Source organism: Ischnura elegans, chromosome 8 (genome assembly GCF_921293095.1).
Source record: "Ischnura elegans chromosome 8, ioIscEleg1.1, whole genome shotgun sequence".
Lineage (NCBI taxonomy): Eukaryota > Metazoa > Arthropoda > Insecta > Odonata > Coenagrionidae > Ischnura > Ischnura elegans.
Genome location: NC_060253.1, coordinates 18824831 through 18844457, shown reverse-complemented (window position 1 = coordinate 18844457; position 19627 = coordinate 18824831). Strand labels below are relative to the sequence as shown.

Sequence of the window (19627 nt, the reverse complement as noted above, 5' to 3'; positions counted from 1 at the left end):
ATGATGCACATTAAAAAAAAGCTAGAAGTTCCCATGGAAATACCTCCGTTAAGACGGCCAAGGGCTCCGCTCCAGGGTGTCATAAAACGACCGTTTTCGAAATTAGAATCCTGAGGGTCAGGGATCGGTGATTGAAGAAGGTATAAGGGTCTCAGCTGGTATCTTTCTGGTAGGTCTTTTTGTATGAGTCCCAGGAAAACAACTCACTTTGTCGAGGTTTGAACGCTTTTAATAGAAGCATGGTCTTCGATCGTATCCAAAGATAACGAAATGAACTTCGATGAAACGTGCAAGTACATCGCATGAAAAACCTCCACTGTCTTCACCATAGACCATTTGAGAATCGGTGTCTTGAAGCAAAACATAAAAACGGTGAATGTTGAGCGTTAAAACCCATACAGCTTCAATAACCTTACCGCGGCGCGGCTAATCCAACTCCCGACGCGCGGAGAAGAACCCTGCCGCGCGATCGAAAAATCAATGTAATTTCCGGCGACGCAAACTTATTTCAAAGAAAACTGCATAAAGACCTCAAGAAGTCTTCAAACAATGCTCTCATATAAGTTACTCTGCGCGACCTTGCCGAAAACCTATTTGAAACTCTACCTAAATGTAAAACTTCGTCGAAAAACAGTATCCGCCATTTTGTTACTGCACGGTAAGAATTTATGGGCTGTATTCTTTAAGATTACGGAAAATTAAAGAAAAAACACCATGCTAACAGATTATGTGGTTTTTTATTCGGCAAGAATCCACCCATAACTTCACCATTCACTTACTTTGGAAGATTTTCAGAGAAAATTGAAGACGGGCGTTTTTATGGAAATTTGCTCACGTTTGAGCCTCTGTATCTCACTAACGGGTAGGATCTATGTCAAATGAAGTACATATCAATAAATTTCAATCAGTGTTTAGTATAACTGCGAAGTTTCAAGTTTATAACTCAAAAAAAGCCATTTTGTAATTTTGTCCGGCTTTTTCCGATTTCCGCCCACTGTGCGATGGTGTTTTTAACCCGAGCTGAAACCCGATAAAGATTTAGTGCTCGCATTCGCCAGGAAAGAGTTTCTTCGTGTATAGGAGTAGATAATTTTGAGTTTGGAATAGTTCATTCCGCAAGTCGAGGGCAGAACTGTGGTGTTCGCTCTTTTACGATTTGAATCGCTAGCTTAGAAATTAGTTTTGTGCTTTCAGTAATTTTTAATTTCCCCTACTAATCGCCGCAGCATGTTTGGAGCAAGCTTTATCTCTTTATTTACGGAGCGTTGTTATTGAGTATTTTACTGGTTGAGGTAAGATTGCAGATTAACCCAGGCTGTCTTCCCTCCGAAATTGGACTTCTCTCCTCGATTCGCAATACTAATTGTTAGTCCCTTTCATTCGAATTCTTTCCCTTCGTTCCCACCATTCCCATCCCTCTCATACCTTATAATTGGGTGTAAGGTGTCCCAAATCAAAATATGTCTGCCAATAGCAATTTGTTCGAGGAAGATCGGATGAAATGTAATCGGATTTTGCGGTATATGGTCTACAATTTACACCGCTACAATTCTATTAGCGTGGCGATCTTTGCATCTTCTGGAACTCGTCAAGAATAGAGCAATGAGTCTAAAAATTATAGCCGGAAAAAATCTTAAACATGTTCATCTTCCAGGGGGGCAAATTTGAGACAGTGCATTTAGCTATCTATCGTTTTACAATCAGATATAAAAATTATAGTTTTATAATATCTAAAATTTCGTTCAGGTTTTACTTAACATAATTTTATTTAAGGTTTCAAATTTTGTAAGCATTTTTTTCCGAATTGTCTATACAAATTACAATGTCGTTTTTAGCGCCACTTGCCGCCACGAGCTCTTTTCCACGAATTAGAAGAATAAATGATTACATTCCAAGCAGGGAAGAAAAACCTTTATAATCATCGCTGCGTTGTTGGCAGAGAGAGAGGGAGTAAACATCTTATTTCGTAATCCTGACACAGAACATTGAACAAAAATTTATCGCACACTCGGAGGCTACTCAGCCTCATATGAGCATTTTATAAATTAACAAGTGAATAATCGTCCGTATTGCGCAAATGCAACATCATTTAGAGCACCATTTTAGAAGTAATACCTACAATCAAAACAAGAAAAGATAAAGTGATACAAGCAAATCAAAAAGACAACAGTAATAAACTATTACAGAAACAATTTTTCAACAATGTGCCGTTTGTACAATGCATTAAATTACATTCATTTCATATAAATATATAAACTAATACAGATACATAATCTCATAGGCTGATTTAGGGGAGGGGCTCGGGGGCACGGGGGAACCCCCAGACGCTTTAAATATAGACAAGATTTTGATACGGTTATCATTACTTTCGCTTTGTTTTGCGTATAACGGAGGCACAATTATTTAATTTCGTATTGATAACTTTCGTGTTGAAATAAAGATATTATTTCGTACAGTAATTGTTGCATGTTGTTTTTAATCTCAAATATGAGAAGACCGTGTACCTTTCACAGCCTTGTGCGCCCTCCCCAGAAAAAATCGATCCTTGCATAGTTTTGTGTAAATATACCGAACATAGCATTAAATTAAATTTATAGTAGTATGGCGGAGGTGCGGCGTGGAGTGACAGGCTACCGGTATATCCAGGAACCCGTCTCCTCTGCCGCTTACTGATCGCACGAAATGGGTGCCATGATGAATCATCCTCTTAGCGGAAAACACATCACCAAACTGCCACGCCCCTGTTAAGTTCTTAATTTGTGTCATATTACATCTTATAAACTGCAGAATATTCTTGCGTGTGGAAATTCCACCAAACCAAGCCCAAGGTCCCTCTAAATAGCAGGAAAACTCGTGTTTTCCCAGGGAAATCAAATTATATGTCATAATTTCAATCCGATGCACGACCTCTAAAGGATGTCCGGTTGTACCCTAAGGGCATAACTGAATAAGAGGGTGAAAATTCCCCCCTCCGGGATTTTTTCCGTACTTAGGGCATGCAATTTGGGATCAAATCCGGTATTCTTTTCGTACTTATATATGCGATTTCAGATCAAATAGGACTAACCTCCCCACACTTCCAGGCCGCTAGAGGCCCACCAGGGCCGGCTAGCTCGAAAATACGATTTTCACTCTTTTTGCGATATCTCGGTCAATAAAGCTGACATTTTTATGCGGTTTGCGGCATTTAAAAGGTTATTTAATGGAGCAAATGCCCAATTATTTTCGAGAATATTCAGCGGAAAAAGGAAAAATGGAGTCAATTTGAAAATGTCTAGCGTATGTTTTCATGAAATATTTTTTAGAGGGCCACAAAGAGAAAATGTTTCCCGGGAGCGTTTTTGAATACCTTTCGGATAGTGACACCGGAAATTTTTTTAGGTGATGGAACATCGCGCAACAAAGAAGAATATGCGATTTTGGTCAATTTTTCCTGTTTTCTCTATGTTCCGGCGGTTCTGGCCCTCCATGATACCCTTTACAGACCATTTTACAAACACCTCGTTCTATCACGAACGCGAACGCTCATACCGATTGTAATATCCACCACAGGGACTGATATTTGTGGAAACTTATCGCGAAAATGGCTCCGAAAACCGCCGGATTTTGTGAGAATGTAGATTATGAATATGAGCTCAATTTGAGTTTTCCTCGTGTTTTATCTACGCATAAGTTTTGTTTCATTTGTGGATATACCGCTACTAAATATCTCCACCCCGCACCCTTGGAAGCTAAATTGCAGGTCTTAACAGAGTGGGGGTTCATTATTCCCTTAAAAAATGTGGTCTGTAAAGATCATCTGCAATAAGCGGATTTATACCAATGAAAGTCCCACCTTCCTTGCGTGTTTCTAAAATTCGTATATACTTACTGACGAAATACAGATTTGTCAGACCGCACTCGCAACTTTGCGACTTCAATTTTTCATAGAACTTTTACAGATTTTGGCTGCGAACTTTTACAGATTTTTCATGGGAACGAATAACTGAGTTACGTAGTATGTTAATGTCGACGAGAAATTCCGATGTTAGATTAGTTACTCAAAGGCTGATAGTTATTCTTTTCGAGCAGCAAACCGGTAACTTGATCAGTACTAGTTCCCCTTTATAAAACATTCATTATTTTTACCACTTACGGTTTGTGGTTGATATACCGCATTTATTTGGCCAAATAAAATGATGCCAACTCTCTAAAATTAATCTTGCAATCGGCCCATCCATTCAATTCCTTCATAGAAAAGGGTGACATTTAGATTCTGGATGGAGGATTTCGGGATGTTATGTCATAAATAGATGTTGATTTAGAGTCCAGTGTTCAGTGTGCTAAACCGGCGTTGGAATGCAAGCGAGCTCAGTTAAAGACTAAATAATCTAATCAATCGTGAGTCATGATTAAATTAAGATGGGCAATGGTAATATCAAGGAAAATATCACTTACTAGATAAGAAGTTGGATAATGAAATACTACCCAAAACAGGAAAATATTGCAGAATAGCATGCTTTCTCAATAATGTAATTGGGAAGCGGCTTGATCGAGATGTTAAAATCAGTGAGTAAGTTATAAATGCAATGAAAGCTAGAGTAGGTTTCGAAAATACTTTGAGAGCAGAGGGTGGAAACAAGAGTTTGAAACGGGAGAAGAGATAGTTCAGAGAGACGACTACTATTTAAACCTATCTCCTTTAGAGATAGCTCTAATACCCAAGCTGCGATGATAATACCGGAAAACCGCGCAAGTCACGCGAATATTTAAGGTTGAGGGTAGGAAAAATTCTAGTAATTACTGGCCTATATCCCTTCCATTTCTTGAAAAATCTTGGAACATACTATTTTCAGTTCGATAATAGTCCATCTGAAGAACAGCCCCGTTTCAGTCTTGTGAAACCCAGTTATCTCTCTTTGTTCATAATATCTTAGCTGCTATTTGCTGCGGGCGACAGACGCCATATTGTTATATGTTCGACGCCGTATTTTTAGACTTCAGGAAGCATTCGATAATGTTCCGCATTCGATTTTGATTAAAAAATTGAAAGCACACGGCATAGCTTATAATTTTTAAAATGTATTAAGTTTCTATTATCTATAAAGTGAATTTCTTCCATGGAACTGCGCTGTTATCTAAAAAAAATACCTCAAAAACAACCTTTTTGAATAACCCTCTCAAAAAAGCATCAGATTCTATTTTATCTGCTGACACCTTTATTTAATTTTATTTTATACAATCTTTTTACACTGAAAATGAGTATGTTGTAAATGAAGTAACTCATGAAAAAAGATAAATTTAATTGCAAAATAACTTTACTTCAAATAATCTCTGTAATTTTCTAATTATACGTGCATGTACGCTTCATGATAGACATGTGTTGTGGGGCCTTCTAATCTTGGGGCCCTTGGTGATCGCTGATCTGGCCAGACCGCCCCTGGTTTCACCACAGGGACCAAACCTTAGCCTCTCAACTGGAGTAGCCAAACTCATTTACAAACACATGCACACGCACTCATGCAAGCCAAACCAAGATCCATTGTGCTGAAGGGATGCAAACTATAATGTATAGCTTACTGGTCGACATCCCAGATGGATGTCAGTAGATGAAAGCAATCAAGCGCTTGGAAAACAACCACTAACAGATAGCTTCAACACTCCATGTAGGCGGATTTCGGGGGTTGGAGCATGGGGCACGTGCCCCCTCTGTTCCCTCCCCCTTAATTCCCTCCCCCGACGCTTAAAAAATGGACAAGATATTCAGCATGTTTGTCATTATGCTCATTTTTTTAAATGTATTAAGGAGCCTAAATCATTTAAGCCTTGAGCCCAAGTCAGGAAGACAGAAGAGAGATTTGCCTGTCATTGGTCATTCGCTAGTCAGCACTTAAAAGATTCATAGTGGAGAAGGGGCCAAAAAACTGACACTAATACATATGTAGCTTATTAATATCATCATATTAAAATTAAGAGAATACTTTGTACAATAATTTTTGTATGTGTTTTAATGTCAAGTATGTATGAGAAGACTGCCTGCCTGTCAGAACCTTAAACCCCCTCCTGGAAAAAATCCTGGATCCACCCTTGTCAACACTCCAAGAGAAATGAACTCTAAGAAGAGCGTATTTGATGGCCGGCAGGGACGAGGGAGTATTTCATTTTATATTGCATCTTTGAGCCCACACAGCTCAATTCCCCCCCTCCCTCATCGCTCCAATTGTTCTTAGAGCTAATATTTGAGCTCCCACCAATCAGCAACAAGTAGCAGCAGAAAAGTTCACTTTGAGAAATGACTGAGCTGCTTAGTAGCAGTCATGTTTAGTGGGAAATTCCGCTGCTGCTGTGAAAGTGCTCTGAACCCCTTTCCTGAATGCACACAGTGATTCTTTCCCTCAGTGAGGGCTTGCCCCTGAACGAGAATGTGAATCAAAACTCTAAATGTTGTACTAACTCATGAAAAGTGGGTAGCAAATTTTGCAGTCGCAAAAGAGTTAACCCTTAGAGTGCGGGAATTTTTTAATACGTTTATTACACTGGATGCGGCATTTACCCAAAATGTTTATTGCTACCAGGATATCATGCATTTGGGCACTTTCTCTCACCTTAAGGATCGCTAACTCTACCAGAGCAGTCCTCATGGGAGGGGTTGCCTCCTGCACAGGGGGTCTTTTCTTCACTGGCTGGCAGCTTAAATCGTGAACTCCCGCAGCCCGAAGGTTAATGCATTCAGGGTGAACATTTAACACTGAGGGAAGGAATGGCTTGTAAGAGTACAAACAACACGGACAATGCAGGGCGCAGAGTAGTTGAGACATGGTTTCCCGTTTGGCAGGAGGCAGTGACGTAATCAACTTATCTGCTAAAGCTTTAAGGCCACCTATATTTAACTGTAAATAACTCAAGAAATAGGCAACTGGCAAAAAAAAGACAAATTACACTGTTCTGCAAAAAATGCCTGGCTACAATTGATGGTGTTTCTGGCTAATTTTGGGTCGCTGAATCCAGAAAATGACCTCCGATTTTTTCTAACACCCTCCATTTTTATGCAACCCCTAAACTGGGGAAAACAACCCCTTACCTAAACTTATCGCTTTTCAAGGAACTTTTACTATTGTTATCTGTCTCTGATTGAAAAAACTGACGTTTTAACGCTATCAGGGCAAGAGTGAGACAAACTTCACTGGGGTTGAATAGATTTTGGGGGTGAAAATTGAAAAAAAAAAAACTTTAAAATAACCATTTCTCTTTGTTTTTTATGACATAAAATATGGTAGCTAATGGAAAAGTTTTTAAGGGATGAATACACTGTACATCCCCTGTATTTTGTAATGGATTAATATAACATAAGAGGGGAAGGGGGGGATACGAGTGATACCTACCACTCCTATACCCCCCTTCCCTCTAGGAAGTGGTATAAAGAGCTGCCAAAATATCTGAACACAAATCAAATTTGTCAAAATATTATTGTAACAGCGTTTGGGGGCTCATGATTTGACTTCGTTGATCTCCTAACTTTTAAAGTAAGAGCTGAGACCATTCCATTAATACATTGGAAAACGTTGAGAAATACATTGTAAATACATTGGGAAAAATTTGGAAATACACTGTAAAAGTTACTCGCCACATGTTTTGACATTCTTGGATACATTTTAACGTGTCCAAGAATGTCAAAACAAATGTCATGTGTCTTGGCAGTCACACTTGCTGATGTTCATCTATGAGATAAATTCATCCCTTAAAAACTTTTCCATTAGCTACCATATCATATGCCATAAAAAACAAAGAGAAATGGTTATTCTAATGTATTTTAAAGTTTTTTTTTTAATTTTCACCCTCTAAGTCTTTTCAACCCCAGTGAAGTTTGTCTCTCTCTTGACCCTGATAGCGTTAAAATGTCAGTTTTCTTCAAGCAGAAGCAGATAACATTAGTAAAAGTTCCTTGAAAAGCGATAAGTTTAGGTAAGGGGTTGTTTTCCCCAGTCTAGGGGTTGCATAAAATTGGAGGGTGATAGAAAAAATCGGAGGTCATTTTCGGATTCAGCGACCCAAAATTAGCCAGAAACACCCTAAATTGTAGCCAGGCATTTTCTGAACTATTTTTTTGCAGAACAGTGTTACAGGTGTTATATATTTTTCAAACTCTGTCCCATTAGGTAACAGAAAAAAATGGGGAACAAGGTGAGATTGGTTGAATATTTCAGCATTCAAGAAGTGAATCATGCTTTAGACTAATTCAAGACTTTTTTCCAGGACTGTCTTCCTTGATTCCTACTACATTTTTTCTTATTTCCATCATAAAACAGGTGCCGATGTTCAGCTGTCAAAAAGTCTGTTCAGCTAGGCCTTACAGAAAAAGACATTGTTGCTTAACGGGGATATCCTTCTGATTATGGCAGCCATGAGACGAAATACTATTGTGGTAAGAAATCTGAATGGTCATTCTAAATATTATTATCCCTGAAATTTTGACTGTAGCTGTTATTTAAATGTAATTCATGCCTATATTCTGGAGAGTAGGCATATATAATTGGTATGAAATCCTCATTTTTTTGGGCAATTGAATCATAAAATTGTGTTAAATGCCGCAGCCATGGTAAAATTTGCCACATTTGACAGCATTGATGGTTTGCCAATTCAAGACACAGATTCCATTAAATTTAACTCATCTAAATATATATTGATTTATAGCTGTAATTATTTATTGGTGAATGAAGACTGGCATAAACTTTTTGATGTTTAGTTCTTTGACAATCTTTGCTTTTTAAATATTATGATATTGCTTTCAATTTATCCAAAATTCATCATGGCATAAAGCATGGATTGAGGATCGTGACAATCAAGGTTGTTTTTTTCAGTGAAAATTTGAAACTGTGCATATTCTCTTTTGTGCTACTCCTGGCACCTTAAGTGATGACCACAAATATGTTTTGAATTTCCTCATAGACCATTGTGGAATTTATTTGTTTTTTTTCTTTTTTTAATTTAAAGTTGAGTTAAATATTCATTCTAGACCTTGACGTCTGATGAAACCTTCCCCTTTGGCCAGGCACATATATGGCTACAGCCAGTTGGGAGGGAGGGTTAATTTTGGGGACTCTGGTCCTCCCTGAAATGTTTTCCTACACCCCCTGGTGCATGTCTTTGGCGACATTGATCACTCTCCACTCCAAGAAAAATGCTCACTCGTCTGAATCCAATGGTTTTGCTTACAAGCAGCTCTCTTCTTCGATTGCTTCCATTTTGAACCCATCCTTTGGTATCTTTGGTACTCTAGCATCCTTTGAGTTCGAGGATGTTCTCTTGGAGTCGAGACTACCGCGCGTGTGACTGCTCTTCTTTGTGTGAGTTTGTGAGTGGAATTTCAACATAGTGAACCCCTTAAATCCTTGATAATGATCCTTACCAGTTGAGAGCACATTTATGAAGGGTTTCAAGCTGAGAGATAGGCCAACAGCCAGAAATTTGCTTTGGGGGAACTTCGGTAGTATGAAAGTTGCTCATTCTAGCTTTTGCTGCCAGTTTGCACACAATGGAAAACCATACATTCCATAAAATCCGTTATTCATCTAATTTGCATAATGCAGAAAGCTAAATTAATTTTTTGTTATTGGCACATGTGATTTAAATTTGGACAGAGGCTGCTTTGAAACTGTTATTGTTTTTTTCTTGTAATGTTCTCAACACATTGTTGACTGCAACATTACAGGGGTAAATAGAATAATGCTGAACACCTTAAGAATTAGACAGTAAAGCCTGACCAGCAGCATTGTAAGACATGGTGGTCTGATGAAAATATGCATTGAAGGACAAGTGGACGGAAAGAAAGGTAAAGGAAGACCTCATCAAATAGCTGCGAAGAACAAGTGACTTTGTGTGCAGTCACACTCTTTAGTTCCAAATTATACACACATACATATATGTACGCCGAGGATGACATTAGGCATGAAAAAATTATTCGGCTTAGCTGGGATTTAAACCTGGATCTCCCAACTGCCTGCCAGCATACCTAGGTGTGGAACCCAGCCAATGCAAATGATTTTTTCATGGTGAATGTCATCCTTTGTGTGCATATATGACTTCAAATAGGTTATGCAGTATGAACTACAAATAAAGGGGAGAGCGTGCCTATATGCCGGGTGAGTTCGTCTATTCTCGCGATGAAGGAGGCCATTATCTGCGAACAGCCTGCTGCACAGGTTTGGGAGGTGGGGGCAACTTCACTTACACTGGGGGAAGGAGGAGCCGTTGCACAAGGGACCACTTCGTTTATGCGGTCCGCTAAGGACCCAAGGGTGTTGAGGTCTGGGGCATCGTGTGCCGCTAATATGGCGTGCAAATGGCTTGGAAGCCTTGAAAGCCACAGCGATCTTAAAAAATCGTCCGTGACGGAATTACCCGCCAAATCCTTTAAATGTCATAAAAACTGGGATGGTTTCCTGTCCCCCATCTCTTCGTGTTCTAAAAGGAGTTTTAGTTTATGCTCCTGTGAGGCAGAGAGCCTTTTAATTAATTCGCACTTCAAGGTGTTGTACTAATCTGAGGCAGGAGGGCACGATATTATGTCTTTCACCTCCTGTGCGTAGCAGTGATCCAGCTTCGACACCACGAACCAGAATTTCGTGTCGTCCTCCTTGACGCCAGCAAGATAAAATTGTCTTTCTAGCTGAGAAAACCAAAGAGAAGGTTCCTCTGGCCAAAATGGTGGGGCACGAACAGTGATGCGGTCCGCTCAGGGTTGTGATGCTGGTGGGTTAGACATCTTGACAAACACAATATAACGCACATAAAATAAAGAATACTATTTACATACGCACGTATAACACAGGACCACAATAAAAGATTAACTTCGAGATGTGATGGCGAAGGATTCGCGCGATGTCGGCGGCATGACTAACAGGAACTCGGCGTGGTCGCGCACATGGTTCGAAAAAATTGTTTTTTTCGCGAAAATAACATCACGTTGTCGTCACCACTTGAAAGGGTTAAGGGATATGTAGGTGATTAACCTCACTTCAATAAATTAAACGGAAGTAAATCCGACCACGTTTATTTGGATGGTTAGCGATACAGTTCGTCTATGTCTCAAGTAGAGATGGGTCGAATAACAAATTTCTCGAATTCGAATATCGAATTCAAATATTAAATCATTGCTCGAATATTCGAATACCTCGAATTTCGAATACCTCGAATACTAAATGATGAATGCTGGTATGTTTGACTCGGTTGCCTATGAAGCAGGAAACAGAAGATTTTGGGGAGTAATTTTGATTTCCTCTAAATGATTCGAACAGGAATTTAGCTGATTAATGAATATTTTAATTTTGCATTTTGCAAAATACAAGCTCTTTTCCACCGGATTTTCTTCAATTATTTTGTTAGTTTTTTTGTTAGTTATTATTATTAGTCCATCTTTGGGAGTTTTCACGAGATAAGAAGATGAATTGGAATTGCTATCAGGGAGAAACCAAATATTCTGAGAAAATATCCCTTTGTCTGGGACTGTAACAATAAAGATTTATCGCACCACTCATAATTTGTAACTTTATATATGTTTTCGGAAAAAAATACGGCATCAACTCCGGAGAAGCTCTGCTGCTCATATCGAGTTTCGCCAGAATGCTAAGTCTCCGTCGTGTTTTCACATTTATTTCTCTGCGTAAAATGCTTAAATAAACTCAGAAATACGTCGTGTTTGGTCTTATTCTTTTTGAAATTACGCGCACATTACTAATATTTCAATTCAATAAAGGTGTAACATCAATTGACGAAAGTCATTCTTAGACACCTTTTGTGCTAAAAGATGACTCATGCAGCGGTTGACCTCCACAGAAATGGGGAACTTCCAAGCTGGTAGGAAAAAAAGGTCAGTGGGGGAGAAAAGGGAGGGCCCGAAAGACGTTTCTATTGTTCTCGTGTAACTTGGTATTTTTTCGGAGCTAAGGTCTTCGTAATATGATCCCTGCGCGAGCTGTGACCTTTTTTTTATTTCCAAGAAGAGGAAAGCCTCAGAGGGGGGGCTAGTGCTGAATGGAGAGTGATACTGGATCTTGGGAAATGCGCTAATGTAAGTATCCCACGTTACTCACACAGCTGTTGACCTCCAGAAATGGGGAACTTCGAAGCAGGTAGCCAGAAAAAGGTCAGTGGGTGAGAAAAGGGGGGAGGGCGTGAAACTCTTTTTTATTGTTCTCGTAACTCGATATTTTTTTCGAAGCAGGTGTCTTCGTAATGCGATCCCTGCGCGATCTGGGGCCTTTTGTTTGATTTCGGAGAAGAGGAAAGCGTCAGAGTGGGTGAGGCAAGTGCTGAATGGAGGGGGATAGCTGATCGTGGGAAATGCCCTAAGGTTGCTATCCCACGGCACTGAGGTTCTCCTGGTGGGGGGAATCGGGGATTTTCGGATTTTTTACCCGACCATTTTCGGTTCCCCTCGTCGAACTCTTTTCTCCGCTAAAATCCACGAATTTGATGTAATTCGTCAACTTGCGTAAAACGGCGCAGCGAGCACTAAACGATTAGAGTTCTCTTCATTTTTCCGAGTCAACTACCAACGACGTGCGAGCGACAGTGTATGACGCGAAATTCAAAGTATTCGAGGTATTCGAGGCGGTACTTTTCGCATAACTATTCGAAACCTCGAATATCGAATACTTTATAATATTCGAGGTATTCGAGTATTCGCGGATACTATTCGCACATCTCTAGTCTCAAGTCCTTCTCCCTTGCCGTTCCGTAAGCGTCTCTCTCGCATCTCTCTCGCGGCGCCTTGCTGGCGCTATGTTTCGCGTACCCTGGCGGCAGCGGCAGGGACCTCAGGATCCCAGGGCAACGACCTCAGCCAGGAGGCTGACCTTAGTGACGGCGCTCGAAACGAAGGGCTCCGCCACAATGATGATATATATTAATATAAAAATGTTTGCTGAAAGGAAAACAGAGTTGAAAGCTGCACCAAACTAATTTTAATATTGAATTAGGGGCTCATTTTTGAGAAGCCCTATGAAGTACATAATCATATTAATATGTTAGAAAAGTCAGGTGTCATAGAATCCCTTCACCGTCTCATCTTCTCTACTCGTGCTGGTTTCACCCTTGATTTGTTCCCATTTTTCACAATTACTTTTTCATGCATACTACTTTTTCAGGTATTGGTGCTGTTGAGTGTTTTTTTAGAAAGAACATACCCCTACAACTTGGACTACCAGTACCCAATTGTTTTTGAGGATCCCACCATCAATCGTGAACGTGACACATATTTTGGTCACAGTGTGCTCTTGTATGCTTCGAGAAACTCAAAATCATGGTGAGTAAAGTCATCAATTCTGTCTGCTTTCATATTTCTAGTATTATGTATACACTTCTCCCTGTTTTAGTTTAATACCCTATATTATGACAACTTTAAAGGTCTTTAAGGGTTATCTCGGCAGGCGGCGAAATAACTACGCCCTCTATAAATTATGAATTAACCCGTTTGTTTGCGGGATAAAATTACATGCCACACACAGGCGATTGTTTCGCACGGATGTTCGCGGATTGAAAATCACGGTCGCGGGATCGGCAGGTCTCTCTCCTCAAACTGTAGGGATGCTACTCTGGTGCAAGGGCGCCAAATCCTCAGGGTCCCGTTACCGTGCCGGCGCCAAGGGCCTTCCGCCTGTCTCCCTCCAGGCGGTGCTGCCCTCTGGCAGTGGCGTGCTACGATTTGAGTGCCCGCCACAACAACCAATCACAAATACTAAAGGCTAAAACCTACTGCTGCTGGTAAAATGATGTCCTTCTGTACTTTAAACTTTGGTATATATTGTGGCTAATTGGCATGGTACTGTCATAAAGTGTTGGCCTTTTAAGAGTAATTTTATTTGCATTGATGATACATGTGCTTATGCTTATGATTGATTCAAAATACCTGTTATCAATCAAATAACAAACTCTGCACACCCTAAAGTAACCCAGCCGGCACATTTTAAGTCATTGAGATAAGGTGAAAGGAAGAAATAAGGAAGGTGCTTATAAAGTTAGCTTGTTATGGGTTTCTTACGGCCAGTCCGACAAACATCCAGACAAATATCCGACAAACATTCACCTGATCGGTAATCTTGAGATCCAGATTTGAATTCCAGCAAAGGCAAATGATTTTTACATGGTGAAATCTACCCTTGATTTAAGAAACAGTTCTCTCATTTTCAAAGTAAATCATGCATCAACATAAGAATCAACTGGCCTATAATAATAATATATCACTTCAATACAGGATAATGGTTGGAGCACCAAGAGCCAACTCAACATATAGAAGACACCGGCAAGTTCATGAGCCAGGAGTTGTTTATCAGTGTCCATTTTGGCCTCCTGGGAAATGCAAGCCCCTAGTTGTGGATTTGACAGGTAACATGGAGCATTTATGCATGTATTCAGAAACAATTTTATGATGCTGAAATCAACGAGAAATAAGTCTCTCAATTTGGCAAATAACACGCTCCCTGCCAACTGCCACCATATGTCTCATATGGCTTCTCATTACACTGCGGGATAAAATGTTTGGCACATATGTAGGTATTCAGGATGGAGAAAATTTGTGTCATGAACTTTAACCCTTGGTAGCTGATGCCAGCATTAGCCAAAAATAAGAATGATGCTTAGGTCAAAAATGTGTTGCCTGCCGGCAATCACAACATGGGGAGAGGAATCAAAACTAGGGGTGAGGGAGGCAAAAATAGCTGTGGTCGTTCAAGTTGTAACTTTTTCGCACAGGAAATGTTAATAAAACCAAAATTTTAAGGACATTATGACAGTTACTTATGTTTTTATAATTACAAATTTGCTTGAAAAAATAATGTTTTTTTTCAGTTTCATGTCTTATGCTAGTACATATGTATCATTTTTCTTTAAAAGGAAAAGGGTCTAGCAGGTTAAGATGGTGAAAAGTGCCCCCAGAAATTTAAAAAAATAAAAAATATACATTAAAATTGCATCCAAAATTATGTCTTCTCCCAAGGTTTCAGGCCTTACCAATGGATGATAACACAAAAAAAAAAAAAAAATTGAAACATGATTTTTAGTTTTTTAAACATATCTCCAGTTTTTATTTTTATAAAATCGTTATCTTGATTTTAAAATGTAAATACAAATTATGTTTATTAATTATTATTTATTTTAAGGCTTTATTTATTTTAAGGCGGGATTAAGGCTTTATAATAGCTTACCAAAGGATATTAAACATGAAGCAAAGAAACCTATGTTCAAAAAATTTTTAATTTTTTGTCTTGGCGTGTCCTATATTTGTATATGTACTACCACAAATCTCTGGACAAATAAATGTATTATTATTATAATTATTATTATGTTCTACCATCCCGATTTTTTTTCAAAAGTTTTTGATTGAAAACTAAAGTTTTACGTAAGTTTGAAGTTTTCAAAATTGAATTAAAAAATTTAGGATGCAATAGACACGCCAAAAAATATATGTTGTTACCCCTATCTTGAAGTATAATCTTAATTTTTTTCAGATTTTTAAAATTGGTGGAACACGGTCAAAAACACAAATAACTGCTTTGCGCCATTTGCATCTATGTATTCCAGAAGTATATTTGATTTGATTGTTGAGAGCAACTATTGCGCAACATATGAATTAATTTTTAAATTGCGTACCCATTCTATTTCTTGGTTTTACAAATATACCGTTCATAGCTTCATTGGTAGAGTATTACATTAAAGCCAATGTCTACAAGGAGACAGAATATGGATAAAAATGCGTAAGGCATGGCATTCGCTGCATGGAAATAATCCCAGGCAAAAAGTTACTTAACACAGCTTAGTTTATGAAGGAATTTCTAAGGAAATTAATGACGTGGTCTTGATCAATGATGGTTTGTGCCGTAAATGGTGCACCAGTGTGACTTAGGCCGTTTTACTCCCGTTACATCTTTGCGCAATCTTATGTATGCACGAAAGCGGAATCAGAATTGCTTAGTGTAAAGCAGTGAATTGCTACAAGGCATGAGAGAATGTACTACTGCTAGACGGGAAAATAGGGTCTCCTCTAATTGCAGGCTCGAATGCTTGCAATTTCAACAAATGTTTTCAATACTTACCTGCTAAATGATTTGCCTCATGTAAAACGGCCTTTATGAATACATATACCAATTATCACGGCTTCTATCATATTGGCGCAGTAATTAGGAAATTAAAGCTTAAAAGAATGGTTATAAAGAAATAATTATGATTAATCTAAGTGTGATAGGCAATGCTTAAGTTAATGTTTATTTTTAATCAATAATATTAGAAAGTGGTCAAAATTAGTTGCTCTCAACAATCACATCAAAATTCCTCCTGGAAACATAGATGTAAATGGCGGAAAGCAGTTATTCGTGTTTTTGACCTTGTTCCACCTATTTAAAAATCTGAAAAAAATTAAGATTATACTTCAAGATAGGGGTAACAACATATATTTTTTCAGCGTGTCTATTGTTTCCTAAATTTTTTAATTTAATTTTGAAAACTTCAAACTTATGTTAAAGTTTAGTTTTCCAACAAAAAATTTTGAAAAAAAATCAGGATGGTAGAATGTAATTGTATTTACATTTTAAATCAAAATAACAATTTTACAAATATAAAAACTGGAAATATGGTATAAAAAAATATGTTTCAATATTTTTTTTGGTGTTATCATCCTTTGTTAAGGCTGGAAACCTTGGGAAAACACTTAATTTTGGATGAAATTCAAGTGTATATTTTTTATTTTTCAAAATATGATATATTTTTTATTTTCAGATGTGGAGAGGGGGATAAAGCCCACCTTAGATATCCAATTTACACTAGGTTGAATGCTAATTTTGATCGGACCCCCACTGCTGCTGGAAGGTTTATCCCCTTGTCCCTATCCTGGATCCTCCATTGATTCCATTTCTCATTGCATTTCAACAATAGCTTCTTGAATTTGACGATGAATTCAGTCCAGCTTTATGTTGTGTGAGTTCAGAAACAACCAGCACTTTAGGAGTGATCTTAAGGTTCTTAGGGAGTCAACTTCTCCAAAATTTATCTTCTTTTAACCCTATCGCTACTAATGACAAAAATATGCTGCAGGACGTTTCGTGACCAGGGAGACAAAAGACACAAATTTTTCATTGGATATTTTTCAACGGAGGCGAACAAATTCCGAAAATATACTTTTCCTCGCTCTCCCCCTTTTATGATGGTTGCGGGTCCACAAAGTCTTAGTTTCGGTACCCAACAAAGCGGGACTTAAGCCGTACCTTCGAATTCAGGGAGCAGGTACCCGGACCCCTCGTCTTACATTACCCCACTTTGTGGAAAGGAACGTGCAATTGTTCATTCAGGCAGTTTTCAAAATAAATATTTGTTCCTTTCTCAAAAATGTAAACTAAGAATTGATTTCTTTGTCTTTTGAGCAGCATTTACAATTCTTAAACAAAATTCTATGATAAATATTAACTTAAATCTTGATTTCAGTATAAAACATCAACAAGGAAATTGTTGCTGCAATAAATGCATTAATACTGATGGTAGAGCTTCCTTCAACATTTGAATATTCTCAGAATAAAACGAAGAATTCTATTCGAAATATGCAATTTACATACTAGCAAACAATTGTCCATATAAATACTTCATCTAAACGAAGCATGAGTTGACCGCGAACCAATGCCACCGGTAGGGTTGTAAACCCCAATAGGAGGGAGCCCAACTACCGTCAGAGTCCGAGATAATCCGGAGTCCCTGCTAGGAAGGGTCGAAAAATATTGGTGAGCACCAACATTTTCAGCCCTGAGAGTGTGAGACTATCTGCGAGACCCTTCTTAACAAATGTCCCCCACAGAGGGGATGGAAGAGTCTCTTAGGGCTCAGTCTAGCAGTCATGCTAAGGAGAGAACTCCATCGTCTCGAAAGGTTTCGCTGGAGGGATATAATGTTGCTCCATAGCTGTTGCTTAAATACTCCTCCAGCAGATTTACCCTCCCTCAACATCTATTTAGTGCTAGTAGAGTGCAGTATTTGTGGCGATTCACCTGATTCTCTCTCTACAATTTTATTGTTAAGTTACTTATGGGGATGTCAAAAGTTACATACATATTAAGGGAAGATGGATGAAAAGCAAATGAAATACAGGGGAACTTGGTTATAACGTCATCAAAGGGGCCAGAAGATTTTTAACGTTATATCCGAGTGACGTTATAAAAACAGCAGCCTTAAATCTGAGTGGAAGGACAAAGTAAAAACCCAAATCTTCTGCTATATACAACACTGTTTACTGAATGATGCGCTGCTCTCATGGAGGTAGGTAGTGATATAACTGATGATCTACCGTAACTAATGAAACAAACAATACAATACAGTGTGCCTGTGTCAGTGACCATGTAGAAGGTAGGGGTGGGAAGGGATAAGACCCAGGTATGCGGGACAGCCCCCGCTCCCTCCAGACACCAATTAAACAAAAGAGTTGCATCCCGTCACTGGCTCAACGTCCAGCTTGTGACGTGCTTTTGCTTTTGATGTTTCTACACACGGTTCCTATGAACTTTGGGAATAATACAATCACACTATCACTTTTGCAACCTAAGAATCACAAAATTTTTGATGAGCATCCCGATATTGAGCCCGAGCATCGCAATATTTGTTGACGATATAAATGGGTTTTTGTGCAACATAAAATGTTCAATTTTGGCTGGTCTGTATAAAATGTGACGTTAAACCCGAGTTGATGTTACAGCCGATGCCGTTATAAACAAGTTCCAGTGTACATATATTTTCTGATGAATGTAAAAGAAAATTTAACGTGGCAATGGTGTTCATTGATAACAAAACTTGCTTTTGCCAGAATATTCTATGGAAAACAAAGAAATAATTGCTCTCTCTGAGATGGCTCTCCACTATCTATATTATGATTAAGCATGCAGCTCATGGACTGTTGACTTTTCTTTCTAGGAAATGACATGTATAAGGAACAGCAGGTTGCCTACTGGGATCTAAAAGATGGAGCTTGGATTGGAGCAGCTATGGATGTTCAGCCTGGACCTGGTGGCCGAGTTGTTGTAAGCTAAGCTCTAAACACATTTTTATTTAGTTTTAATGGCATTGGCTTTGTCCCAAAACGGGAATTACGAATGCCAATTTAATTTAATGCCATGAGGGGAGGATCTTGCTCAATAAAGCTCTTAAATGCTGTCTTCCTTACCAATCCCCACTGATGTAGTAGATATTTTATCTAGTATGGGAGAAGAAAAGGCAGATTGTTAGACACACACACATGCATCTTCAAATTGAGGAAAAAAATTCTGGCCAATAACATTTGCATCTTCAAAAGTCTGCTAACTGATAGAATGTACAGAACTTGAAAAATGGTCATAGATAACAATTACTTAGAATGAATTGAAAGTATGACCATAAACAGGCCATATGCTGAAAATCATTACCTGGTGTCACAGTTGAGGACCTCAAATCGGGAAAGCTTGGGACCAAAGGGTTTCAGGATTTCTGTTCTTCAGCATGCGGTAAAAGCGGTTCACCTCTTATTGATAATTTTAATGCAATATATGTATGTCAAATCCACAGCATAAACTATAGGTGCATAATACTGGATGAGAACAAGCAATATGTAGATGTATACAAGATTTTGGAACCAATGATATATCAC

The 19627-nt window shown here is 38.6% G+C and overlaps 1 protein-coding gene across 1 annotated transcript in view; it reads left to right on the top strand.

The window, feature by feature from the left end:
• The window catches only part of LOC124163790 (integrin alpha-PS3-like), a 31508-nt gene that overhangs the window by 4682 nt on the left and 7199 nt on the right, over nt 1-19627 (top strand). Inside the window, exons 2-5 of the mRNA XM_046540882.1 lie at nt 8286-8401; nt 13125-13282; nt 14231-14361; nt 18919-19025. Coding sequence (XP_046396838.1) covers nt 8372-8401; nt 13125-13282; nt 14231-14361; nt 18919-19025 — 426 coding nt within the window. The 5' untranslated portion in view covers nt 8286-8371. The remainder of the gene's footprint in view (nt 1-8285; nt 8402-13124; nt 13283-14230; nt 14362-18918; nt 19026-19627) is intronic.